The 13,775-nt window shown below is 42.8% G+C and overlaps 1 protein-coding gene across 2 annotated transcripts in view; it reads right to left on the bottom strand.

The window, feature by feature from the left end:
- The window catches only part of LOC117931368 (probable DNA helicase MCM9), a 67,785-nt gene that overhangs the window by 27,313 nt on the left and 26,697 nt on the right, over nt 1-13,775 (bottom strand). For both annotated transcript variants that reach the window (XM_034852348.1, XM_034852340.1), the window contains exon 11: nt 1,656-1,772. In XM_034852348.1, coding sequence (XP_034708239.1) covers nt 1,656-1,772 — 117 coding nt within the window. The remainder of the gene's footprint in view (nt 1-1,655; nt 1,773-13,775) is intronic.

The following is a 13,775-nucleotide window of genomic DNA, read 5'->3' as shown; positions in this document are numbered from 1 at the left end:
ATTCAAAGATGCTGAAAAAAAGAATCGAGTGTGCAGGTTAAAGAAATCTTTGTATGGCTTAACGCAATCACTTAGGGCCTAATTTGACGGTTTCACTTCAGCTATTAAGAAAGTTGGGTACAGCCAAGGGTAATTAGATCATACAATGTTTTTCAAACATTCATCAAATGGGAAAATAGCTATTCTTATCCTCTATGTGGACAACATAATTCTTACAGGTGATGAAGCAAAAATGATAAATCTGAAAAACACCCTCTCTCATGAATTCGAAATCAAGGACTTGGGAGCTCTTAGGTACTTCCTTGGCATGGAGGTGGCTCGAACTTCAAGTGGAATATCAGTCTCTCAATGGAAATATGTCCTTGATCTTGAAAGGAAACTGGTGCTTGGATGTAGACCAGCGGACACACCTATGGAGCAGAATGGCAAGCTTAGTGATGAAGAAGAAAGCCCTCCGGTTAACAAAGGTTAACAAAGGTCAATACCAAAGACTTGTTGGGAAGTTGATCTTTTTATCCCATACTAGGCCAAACATAGCCTTTCCTGTTAGTGTGGTTAGTCAATTCATGCAAGCTCCCACTAAAGAACATCTTAGTGCAGTTCACAAAATTCTCCGATACTTGAAAATGACACCTTGGAAAGGTGTTATTTTTTGGTAAAAGTACCAAATGAATAATCGAAGTATATTCTGACGCAGATTGGGCAGATTCCATGAAGGATAGAAGGTCCACTTCAAGCTATTGTACCTACGTATGGAGTAATTTGGTTACTTGGAGAAGTAAGAAGCAGTCTGTAATGGCTCGGAGTAGTGCGGAAGCTGAGTTTCGGGCTATTGCACTTGGTGTATGTGAAGGACTATGGCTAAAACATGTAATGGAGGAGTTGAAGATTTCAACTAAGTTTCCAATGAAAATGTTATGTGATAATCAAGCAGCCATCAGGATCTCCCATAATCTGGTTCATCATGACAGAACCAAACATGTGGAAATAAACCGATATTTCATCAAGGAAAAAGTTGAGAATGGGGAGTTTTTATTGCAGTACACGCCTACCAAACTTCAAACTGCAGACATTCTTACAAAAGCTCTACCAAGACAACATTTCGATTCTCTTATAAGCAAACTGGGAATGATCAATATCCATTCCTCAGTTTGAGGAGGAGTGTTGAAACCGTAGGTTTGATTTTTAGGAGTTTGAATTTAAAAATAAAACCAGAAGATAAGGCTTGACTGAGTCCTATTATTTTAGACTATTTAGTTTAGATAAGTCCTAGATTTTTTGGAGTTTGAATTTAAAATAAAACCGGAAGATAAGGCTTGATTGAATCCTATTATTATGGATTGTTTAGTTTAGATAAGTCCTAATGTGTTTAAATTTGTTTTTATCTCTAGTTAGAATTAGAAAGATTATTAGATGATATTTTGCAGGATGGGATTGCTTCGTCTATTTAAGTTCTCGATGTAAACCAAATTTTTTCAATAGAGTATCATTCAGTTTCTCTTCCAAATTCAATAGTAACCAACAAACAAATGTCCAAAAAAGTTTTAAGATGCAAGTACATAAAGAAGAGAACAGAAGAGAAAAAAAAACATGCCATACTGTAATGGTAGTTAAAGTTCAAACATATTAATTGAAGTACTAAGCACAATATTTACCTCCATCCTTGACTGCAGTAACAGTCAATCCAGCACTAGTGCTTCCAAACCCAGTAGTAATAACAGATCTGTTGCTCAACTTGGCAGCAAACTTCAAGAACTGAGATTTTCCAGTACCTGTGTGACAAGGAAGTTACCATGCTGTTTTTGGCAGTTCAAAAAATTTATCTGCTCCCTGAAATCTCCTCTGTTAATCAAATTATGAGAAAAGAAACACAAAACAATCCTTAAGTTGATGCCTATTGAAGCCAAAAAATAAAAGTTAGGGGTGCACTCAATTTTAGGTAAGAAGTAAAAATCCCCGGCATATTGTAGGGTCATTTGAGATTAAAAGAAAACAAATTGTAAATTAATTTCTTTTTCTGGACAAGTAGTAGACAGCAAACAAAGTTGATTCAACTCAAGCTGTAGACAATGTTTGAGTCCACTCAACTCAACTCTAGTTCATTATTCATGTGCTTGGGTCCAAAAGTGAAACAAACAGTACTACATTCTCTTAACTCACATGCATGCCTTGAAAATCTAATTCACCTGACAAGACATGCAAAATACATGTACTAATGCATTGCCATCATTTTCTATTTTACTATTGATAGGAATAAGAGTAAGATATCCAAGAGTTTGAGAGGCACATGTCTACTAGCATGTATCAAGAAATGGTTGTGAGCTTCTTTCATTGGAAAGAGAGTTATATATATAAAAGGACACAAAACAGGATGGGCTGTGGCAAGCACGCAGAAGGAATACAGGCAACACCCTCAAAACAAGATGGAAAAGAAAAAAAAAATGGAGACTTCAAGCCCTTCCAACCTATCAATGAAATTCAAAAAACACACGCTCCCCAACAAGTCCACTGGCCAAACAAACAATAACTTGAGAATAATTTCTTTCAGTTTCAACTCCGAAAGCCCACTTGGCTCAAAAACTTGGTGACTCCTCTTCCCCCGAAGACACCAGGCTTGGTACAATGAAGTTGTGACCTACATTTTCATTTTCTTCACAGATCAACAAAGCCAACTAGAAAGATATTCCTTTAACAGTCTAGACAAGATGCAAGCCACCTCAAAAAGAATCAGCCATAGACCAGAGGTTACAGAACTGTTGTATTAAGACATGTTTGGTGGACTTCTCATCTCTCTTCGCATACAACACTGTTGAAAGAGAGAGAGAGAAAACCTTAATTCTCATTCATATGATTAACTTCTTACAATAGAGAAATATATATACAAGATTAGGTTGAACTAACTACCATATATGTGACCTATATTAAGAAAGGAAAGAAATATTGTACACTATAAATACATTATATTCAACACTCCCCCTCAAGCTGGAGCATATATGTCATATGCACCAAGCTTGTTACAAATGTATTTAATCCGACCTCTGAGAGATTTAGTGAAGATGTCTGCTAGTTGATCATTTGAATTAACAAAACTTGTAGCAACACACCCTGATGCGATCTTCTCTCTAATGAAGTGACAGTCAACTTCAATATGTTTAGTCCTTTCATGAAAGACTGGATTGGATGAAATATGTAATGCGGCCTGATTGTCACAGACTAGCTTTATCTGTTCATCTTTTCCAAATCTCAATTCCTGAAGGAGTTGCCTCAACCATATGAGTTCACATGTTGCCAAAGTCATAGCTTGATACTCAGCTTCGGCGCTTGATCTGGCCACTACATCTTGTTTCTTACTCTTCCAGGATATTAAGTTACCTCCAATAAAAACACGATACCCTGAGGTGGAATGCCTATCTAAGGGTGAACTAGCCCAATCTGCATCTGTGTAACCAACAATTTGGGTATGGCCCTGTCTTCATACAACATACCTTGGCATGGTGTTCCTTTAATATATCGAAGAATGCGGATCACAGCATCCCAATGGTTGTCACATGGTGACTATAGAAATTGACTAACCACACTCACAGGAAAAGAGATATCTGGCTGAGTGATGGTGAGGTAGTTCAGTTTGCCTACAAGCCGTCGATATCTCCCAGGATCTCCTAGAGGCTCCCCCTATCTTGGTACAAGTTTGACATTTGGATCCATAGGAGTGTCAACAGGTTTACATTGTAACATATCTGTTTCTTCCAAGATGTCTAAGGCATACTTCCTTTGTGACATAACCACACCTGAACTGGATTGAGTTATTTCAAGTCCCATAAAGTACTTGAGTTTGCCCAAGTCTTTGGTATGAAAGTGGTTGAAAAGGTGTTGCTTTAGTCTTTGGATACCCTCCTGATCACTCCCTGTAATGACAATGTCATCCACATAAACTACCAAATAGATGCACTGGCTCGAAGAGTTATGATGATAGAAAACTGAATGATTTGCTTCACTCCGAAGCATTCCAAACTCTTGAACAACTGAACTAAAACGCTCAAACCATGCCCGAGGAGACTGTTTCAAGCCATATAGAGAGCGGCGTAATTTGCACACTAACCAAACTCCCCCTAAGCAACAAAACCAAGTGGTTGCTCCATATACACTTCCTCGAGAAGTTCACCATGAAGGAAAGCATTCTTAATATCCAACTGATAAATAGGCCAATGACACATAGCTGCCATGGAGAGAAATAAGCGAACAGAAGCAATATTGGCAACAAGAAATAAGGTGTCACCATAGTCACAACCATAAATCTGAGTATAACCTTTAGCAACCAAGCGGGCCTTAAGGCGATCAACCTGACCATCAGGACCAACTTTAACAGTGTAGACCCAACGACATCCAACTGTAGATTTACCAGGAGGTAAAGAAACAAGATCCCATGTGCCATTGGAGTGCAGAGCAGCCATTTCATCAACCATTGCCTGTCGCCACCCAGGATGAGAAAGTGTCTCACTAGTGCTCTTAGGAAGAGAAACATAGGATGAAGTAGAGACAAAGGCAGAATAGGATGAAGATAATCGATGGTAGCTCAAAAAATTATAAATAGGATGAGGATTACGAGTAGATCGATTACCTTTCCGAAGAGTAATAGGCAAATGGTCAATAGATGACAGGGTCGGGTAGGAGAAATCGGTGGGACAGGAGGTAAGTCATCAGATACCTCAGCTAAAGAGAGAGGAGGAGCAACAACACGATGTCGACGATGATAAACCTAAAGAGGACGAGAGAGCGCATCTGAAGGGGGGGATATATAGGGAAGTGGCAATACTTCAAAAATGGGAAGAGATTCAGAGGATGAGAAGAATGGAGAGTCCTCAAAGAAGGTGACACCAGCGGAGAGAAAATAACGATGAGTGTCAGGGGATTAACAACGATAGCCCTTCTAAAGTCGAGAGTATCCCAAGAAGATGCATTTCGTAGCCTTGGCGGAGAGCTTGTCCTATCTAGGTGTGAGAGTATGAACAAAACAAGTACAACCAAAGACACGAGGAGGAAGGAAATAAAGAGGTTGGGTAGGAAAATGAGGGAATGAGGGATTTGGTTATGTAATATAGATGAGGGCATACGATTAATCAAGTAACAGACTGTAAGAACAGCATCCCCCCAAAAACGAAAAGGAACATGACTATGGAGAAGGAGAGTACGAGTTGTCTCAACAAGATGTCGATTTTTACGTTCAGCAACCCCATTTTGTTGAGGAGTATGAGCACATGATAACTGATGGAGGATCCCATGTTGGGACATAAAAGAAGTAAAGGGTGTAGAAAAATATTCCTGATCATTGTCACTGCGTAACACTCGAATAGAAACATTGAATGTGTTTGGATTTCAGCATAAAATTTCTGGAAAATAGAGAATAACTCAACTCGATTTTTCATTAAAAATAGTCAAGTACATTTTGTATAGTCATCAAAGAAAGTGACAAAATACTGAAATCCTAAAGTAGACGCGGTCCGACACGGACCCCAAACATCAGTGTGGACAAGTTCAAAAGGAGACTTTGCGCGATTATTCAAACGCTTTGGGAATGAGACACGAGTATGTTTCCCAAGCTGACACGAGTCACACACAAGCGACGACCAAGTGGAAAAACGAGGGACCATCTTCTGGAACTTGGAGAGACTAGGATGACCTAGACGACTGTGAGTGAGAAGAGGAGCATCGGTGGAAATGCAAGCTGCAGGAAATGAAGGTGAGGTGAGGTGATAGAGGCCTTGAGACTCACGCCCCATGCCAATCGTCTTCCTCGTACTCCAGTCCTGCAAGATCACAGATTTATCAGAAAAAGTGATAGAACAGTTAAGAGTGCGAGTTATTTTGCTGATGGAAATAAGATTAAAAGGACACTCAGGGGCATAAAAGACAGAATGGAGAGGTAGGGAAGGGAGAGGATGAGCCAAACCAATACCTTTAGCCATAGTTTGGAACCATTAGCTAAAGTAACAGTAGGTATGGTAGAGGTAGAAGTAATAGAGGAGAAAAGGTGTTTATTACCAGAGATATGATTAGATGTTCCAGAATCTAGAATCCATGGGTCAAGAGAAGGAGACTGAGTAAAGCAGACAGAGACATTACCGGTCTGGGCAACAGAAGCAACAAAAGTTGATGTGGCTACCTGATATTGAGATAGGCATCATAATCACTACCAGCAAGGGTGATACTCTGAGATGTGGAGCTCGTAGCGGAGTCAGGTCGAGATAGCAGAGGATCAGATGACTGAGCAATGTGGGCAGTGCGCAAAGGCCGTCCATGTAATTGATAGCAACAATCTCGAGTGTGACCAAGCTTATTACAATAAGTGCACTGAGGACGTTGTCCTCGACCCTAATTGCCACTACGTCCTCCTCAAGAGTTAGTCTGAGAGGCTAACACAGATGAATCTGAAGGACCATCAGTCGACAAGGTCTGAGTAGAGGAGAGGCGTAAGAAACGAGCGAACACATCATCCAATGATGGCGTTGATGGACTAGCAAGAATCTAATCTCGGACAGACTCAAGATCTAGACGAAGGCCAATAAGGGTTTTTTTTTTTTTTTGATCGGTAAAAGAGATTCTATTAAAGAAAGAAAGAGACACCAAGAAGGCGGCTCAAGAATTACAAACCTATACACCCTCCTTCAAGAAAATGCTAAAAGAAACACAAGGCCCCAAAATACAACCCTAATTAGAGCCCATCCAATCTATGAAATTAGCTATAGTTAGAGGGCAATCAACTATGAACAATTTTGTTTCAGCCCAAAGAGAAAGAATAAAAGAGTATTTCAATCTTTGAATTGACAATATATCATCCTTGAAAGCCAAGCAATTCCTCGCCTTCCAAACCGTCCAAAAAATGTGCAGAGGAGCCGCTCTCCACACCTTCTTACGCTTTTTGCCCACAAAAGAACCATGCCAGCTTAGAAGTGTTTCTTTAACAGAAGAAGGCAACACCCAAGAAACCCCAAAAACAGTGAAGAGAAGATCCCATAAAACCTTTGTTCTTGAACAATGAAGAAGGAGATGGTCTATGGTCTCCTCATTCTCAAGACACAAAAAACATCTATTTGCCAAAGCCCATCCTCTTTTCTGCACCTTGTCCAAAGTTAGTGCTTTGCCCCACGTAGCCTCCCATGTAAAAAAACTCATTTTGGGCTGCACATTCTCATTCCAAATAAGGCTTGAAGGAAACCGAGCCGAACCCCCCTCTTCAAGGGCCAAGTATAGAGAGTTAACCGAGAATTTACCACTCTTAGTTTCATTCCAAGATACCCTGTCCTCCACCTCCTCAATAATTCTATGACGATGTAACCGCTCCATGAAACTTGACGCTTCCTCTACCTCCCAATCATTGAAAGCTCTTAGAAAGCATGGATTCCAACCCCCCCTTCCCCCCTCCGCCAAGGAATCCCAAACATCTACCACACTTTCTTCCTTCTCAATAGTCAGAGCAAATAGAGACGGGAAGGACGAACACAAAGGAGAATCCCCACACCACTTATCCCTCCAAAACCTCACCCTCCTTCCATTACCAACAATGAAGGCCAACCTATTGCTCACTAATTCCCAATCCATCCTTATCCCTTTCCACAACCCTAAGCCATGAGCCTCTCTCACTTCCCGAGTGGACCAACCCCCTCTCTCTTCTCCATATTTCCCTCTAATCACTTGATTCCATAGAGCTTCTCTCTCATTAGCAAACCGCCAATTCCATTTAGCAAGAAGGGCCTTGTTGAGAATATATAGGTTTTTTACCCCTAAGCCCCCTTTCTTCTTACTCAGGCACACCACCTCCCATCTCACTAGATGAGGCTTTCGCTCCAAATTACCCCCACCCCAAAGGAAGTCCCTTTGAATCTTTTCTAGTCTCCGTCTGACTACACTTGGTAGGCACAACAAAGACATAAGATAGATTGGTAAGTTCGATAACGTGCTTCGAATTAAGGTCGTCCTCCCTCCTTTGGATAAGTATTGCCTCTTCCACATTCCTAGCCTCTTACGAAAGCGATCTTCCACTCCATCCCAAACTGATGTTGATTTGAAAGAAGCCCCCAAGGGCATCCCCAAATATGTGGACGACAAACTACCCACTTTGCACCCAAACTCCCAAGCAAGGTCATCCATATTCTCTACCCTTCCTACAGGAATAAGTTCACTTTTTTCCAAATTTATTCTCAATCCCGAAGCGGCCTCGAACCACATAAGCAACCAACTAAGATAAGTCAAGTGGTCTTGAGACGGCTTACAAAACACCAAAGTATCATCGGCGAACAACAAATGGGATATAAGGACCCCTTCTTCACTTCTTCCCTTGACTCTACACCCCGATAAATAGCCTCCCTCTACAGCCCTTTTGAGAAAAGCGCTAAAAACCTCCATTGCTATAACAAAGAGATAGGGGGAGAGGGGATCACCCTGCCTCAATCCTTTTGAACTTTGGAAGAAACCTGTAGGGGTTCCGTTGACCAACACAGAAAAACTTGCAGTCGAAATGCACCATTTAATCCACCTGATCCATTTCTCCCCAAAACCCATTTTCTGCATAACTGTGAGAATAAAAGTCCAATCCACATTGTCATAGGCCTTCTCTATGTCCAACTTGCACAAGATGGCACTCTCATTATTTTTCAGAGTCGAATCAATGGCTTCATTGGCTATCAGTACTGCGTCTAGTATTTGTCTTCCTTCCACAAACGCCCCTTGGGCCTTGGAAATCACCTTTCCAACCACCTTTTTTAGCCTATTGGCTAAAACCTTGGCCAACCACTTATACAAGCTGCCCACCAAGCTTATAGGCCTAAAGTCCCCCAAATCTTCAGCTCCCACTTTTTTTGGAATTAAGACCAAAAAAGTTGCATTTAGGCTTTTAACAAATTTTCCATTTTCAAAGAATTCCTTGAAGAAACACAACACATTCGCCTTCACAAAATCCCAAGCAAATTGCCAGAAAGCCATAGAGAGTCCATCTGGCCCTGGAGCTTTATCCCCATTGCAACTCAACAATGCATTGAACACCTCCTCTTCCGTGAACGGGCTCTCCAACGTACTAGCATCCATCTGATCCAGAGTCTCTAACTGCAGCCCGGATATAGAAGGACGCCAGTCCCCCGAACTGGACAGCAGTAACTTAAAAGCATTGAGGATCCCTTCCCTAATTCCGTTCTCCTCTGTGCACCAAACTCCATTAATCTTGATTCTGTCCACATTATTCCTCCTCTTGTGGGCATTAGCCATCTTGTGAAAATAACCCGTATTTCTGTCCCCCTCTTTCAGCCACACTTCCCTAGATTTTTGCCTCCAACTGATTTCTTCAATTAAAACCCATTTTTTATAATCTTCCCTCGCTTCTTTCCTAGCTTCCAGCTCTTCCAAATTCAGTCTTCTAATTTTCTCCTTTGCATCCCACAACTGCACCTGCTCCAACGCCGCATTTTTTCTAAGCTCAATCCTGCCAAATGAGTCTCTATTCCACTCCTTCAGCTTAGCCTTCAGAACTTTTATTTTTTCAGCCAAAATGAAACTTGCTGATCCATTGATTCTGACCCCCTCCCACCAAGACTTCATAAGCTCTTTCACACCTTCCACTTTCAACCACATGTTTTCAAATCTAAAAGGGGAGGGGCCTCTTCTTACACCCCCTATATCCAACAGTATCGGGAAGTGATCGGAGACTAGTCTTGGAAGGACACACTGCCTCACGTCACCAAAGTGGATGTCCCAACCCTCATTAATCAAGAACCTATCCAGCCTTGAGAAGGTCTGATTATTCACCCCTCCGTTCCAAGTAAAAGGGCCCCCGACTAAAGGCATATCCTTTAACTCTAGGTCTTCTATGATTTCTAAGAACCTTCTCATATTCGAATTCAGGCTCCCCCCTCTGTTGCGCTCTTCAGGACTTAGGATGGCATTAAAATCCCCTGCCACACACCATGGCCCATTCCAGAGCCCCTTAATAGCCCCCAACTCCTCCCAAAAACTCTCCCTTTCTCTCCTCAATATCGGGCCATATACCCCTGTAAACATCCACATGAAGTCGTCCTCACTGTTTTTAAAGATACAGGAAATGGAAAACAATCCTTTTTGAATATCAACCAAGTCCAATACTCTGTTGTCCCAAAACACAACTATACCACCAGCTGCCCCTCTTGAGTCCACTGCCCCCCAATCAAGATATCTTCCCACCCCTAGGCTGCGAATAATACCCTCTGACATGTCTTGGATCTTAGTTTCCTGGAGACAAACCAGATCCACCTTATGCTTCCTTATCAAAGCTTTTATAACCTTCCTCTTGTCACAATTGTTGGCCCCTCTTACATTCCAAGTGAGCATACGGAATTTCATTTAGACCTGCACGAGTTTACCCCTTCCTCTCCTCCTCCTTCTCCAATATAGTTCACTGTCCATTCCAATTTCCTCAATTCTCTTTCAAATTTTGACGACTTCAATTTTTTCCTTTTTCTGCCATCCAAATGTCCTCTCTGAATCTTCCTTTCTTTCATTCTTTTCAGTAATAACAAAATTTCCTTTTCGAATCCCTCCGTCGGCATTCCAATATAACGGCTAAACTTAGCCAAACTACTAGATTGCCAACCAGGTTCCTCCTCTTCTTCCCTCTCCTCCATATCCTCAAGGAGGATCCTATCCGTGCCCCCCTCTAGTTTCTCTCCGAAAACCCCTGCTTCCCTACCCGTAATTTCCAATGCCTCGGCCTCCCTCCCATCTGCCCATATCATCCTTAAGGGACCCATAACTGCTCCCCCAATTTCAGCCGAACTACTGCTCTGAATGAAGACCCCAGCCATGGCTGCACTTTCCCCATCTCGACCAGAAAGAGTAGAAGAAGGAGATATTTCCCGCTTCCCCAAAAAAGACAAAGACCGAAAAGATTGATCTGAGTACCTGGACGCCTCCTCCAACAAGGCTTCGTTGGTGAACTCTGTGACATTGACGGCCGGTGATCGCGACCCCATCTGAGAGCCTATCATCTCCCCCTCAAGCTCTCCACTGACGCCCAGTCCCCTGTCGGGAGCCCTAGCCTCAATGAATCGGTCCATCACTACCTCAGGGCCTTTATAGGGTGAAGATTTGGGCCGGCCCAATTCCTTTAATTTATTTTGGTCTTCAGTCAACTGGCCCTTCTCCGTGGGCCTTCGCCCCAAGTCCACCACCATTTGCCGGCCCAACGGAAAGGATTTCCCAGGCCCGCAGCTAATTTTCTTCTCCCACGCCATTTGCTGGTTAGACGTGGACCCGACACCATCTGCTGCTTTTTCCGACATCGCTTCAGAGGACGCATCTGCCTTTCTGCTTCCCCCTTCACCATTTCCACACGGCACGTCCACTTTTGTAGGTTCTCCATGCGTCCGTACATCCGCCATTTGGAAACCAGCGCGTGAGTCTCCTTCTCCTTCATCCCTAACCTCGCGCTCGTTACCCATCTCGTTTCTGGTCACCAGAACCACCTCCGTCACCCCTGGTTTCACCTCCCACCATAGCTGTATTGAATAACAGACAGACCCGACTGCCACTTGCAGTGAGCTCGGCCACTCTAAGCCTTCCGATCTCACTAATAGTCTGGCCCATTTTAATTCCTTAAAATTTGCGGTGTCTTCATCCACTGCGAGGAACCCCCCGCAACAATCACCGATTTTTCTGAGTATCTCCTGGTTCCAAAAATGCAACGGCATTCCCACAACTCTCACCCAGGCACTCTTATCCCTCTCGCCATTATTAGAACACCCCACCTTTGGGTCCCACCTTTCCAAGTTCAGGAGTGATTCCTTAATCCACCGGTGTCCTCTTAACAACACCTTTTCTGCCTCTTCTGTAGTCTCAAATTCGATTAACAACAGAGGGCCTCCCAACCTCGAAAACTTCACCCCTCCTTTAGTATTCCACACAGATCTCCCCCAACTTTCTAGAGCTTGCATATCTTGGTCCAGCATTGAGGATTGTCCCCATCTTCCCACCAAACACCGTCCCAGGAATTTCATATCATTTGACACGTCTTCCTCCCCTAGTTGTAGCCACACTGCCTCCCCTAACTTTTTCCCTCTTGTCTTTATCGCTTCAACATAAGATTTATTGGCTTTCCTCACAAATTCTCCATCTGAACACCCTGTCCCATAAGATGCAACAGTTCCCTTGGACCCCTCCCGAGACATAACTCCAAGAAAGCGAAGTTTTTCGGCCAACAAGACCCACCCTCCCAAAACACCTTTTCCTTCTGGAAACACTAAACAAAATCTCTTTGATTCCGAGTCAACCACAGAGCATAAAATATACCTACCAGCCTCATTTGCACGAATCTCCAACTTATACCTTCTTCCTCCATCTTCCCATCTTTTAACGATGCCTTGCATAAACACTCCCCTGCAGCAAGCCTCCACTCCTTCCAGTAAACAACACAAACTGAGGCTACCAAATCTAATCCATGAGGTAAAACCTCTGCTTCTTTCCACAATGATACCCTTAAGTCTCTCCCCAGCCACCTCCGCCGTGATTTCATAAGACTTTGATTCTACTGCAAACCAACGTCTACCTCCTTTCTTAGCAGACATTCTATTTTCTTTCATTTTCCTTCACTTTCTCACTAACCAACCATGCCTAATCCCACCCTTTGTTATTCCACATCTTTTGTGACAACCAAACATCGGTTAGCAACATTTTCACAATGCTCTATTAGATTGATGTGGGTGAGTCTGATGATCCCAATAAGGGTTAACACCATAAAGAATTTGTCAATCTGTATTTGTTGAGCTTCAGCACCATTAGTGAAGGGCATCAAAGTTAAGAACTCCTCCTTAAGAGACGCAATCCTGCCAATATAAGTAGACAGATCCATGTCCTACTGTCTCACATGAACAATATCATAAACCACCTTATAAAATCGTTGAATATCATTCGTGTATAATCCTTTAGCCTGAGTTCAAAATTTAAAGCAGGTTTTGTAGGCACGAAGATGATGTAAAATTTTGGGATCAACAAATTGCCATAATACGCTGCATAATTGTGCATCGATTTTCTTCTATTGCACTTTGGCAACATAGGTATAGCATCCTCAGGTGTAACAAGATGATCCTCATAACCTTGTCCCATAAACCAGAGTTCCACGGACGTTGACAAGCAGAGATAATTCTCACTACCAATCAATTTTTCCGATGTGATAGTAGGAGATCCAGAGATGACAGATGCAAAAATAAGATTTTTACTCGCCATATCCACTTCACCTGAGATTGAATCACATTTGGATCGAAGAAAGCCCTAAAAGGAGGTCGGATCACAACTGTGGAAGAAGAACCTGGTATGTCGGGACCCAAACAAAGGAGAAAAGTGACTGGAGATCAAGAAGAGGGCTTCCCAAGGCACACACAGGTCTCGGCCAAGGAAGGGAGCTGCCGTCGGAGGCCGGAGGAGGCTGAAAGAAGACCCGCGGAGACTGAAATGCCAAAAAAAATGGAGAAGCAGTGTTCGGAGAGGACTGACGGAGGCTTAGAAGTGCAAGACGGCGTCGGACGAGCCTACTGGTAGAAGTTTGGTACCATAAAGTGGGCCACGCGCCCTCACACGCCGGCGAATAGGATTCAAGCCGCCGGAGAAAAACGACGCGTGGGAGGCAAGTGGATCGGTTTTTGGCTCCGATGCTTTCTAAAAAATGGCAGATCTCCTCTTTGCGCTCCTGATGATGTGGTCGGTGTTGGAAAATATCACCGAAAAAAAAGTTGCCGGAAAATATCGCCGGAAAAATGTTGACG

This window comes from Vitis riparia, chromosome 2 (assembly GCF_004353265.1).
Source record: "Vitis riparia cultivar Riparia Gloire de Montpellier isolate 1030 chromosome 2, EGFV_Vit.rip_1.0, whole genome shotgun sequence".
NCBI lineage: Eukaryota > Viridiplantae > Streptophyta > Magnoliopsida > Vitales > Vitaceae > Vitis > Vitis riparia.
This window is presented reverse-complemented; position numbering and strand designations above follow the sequence as displayed.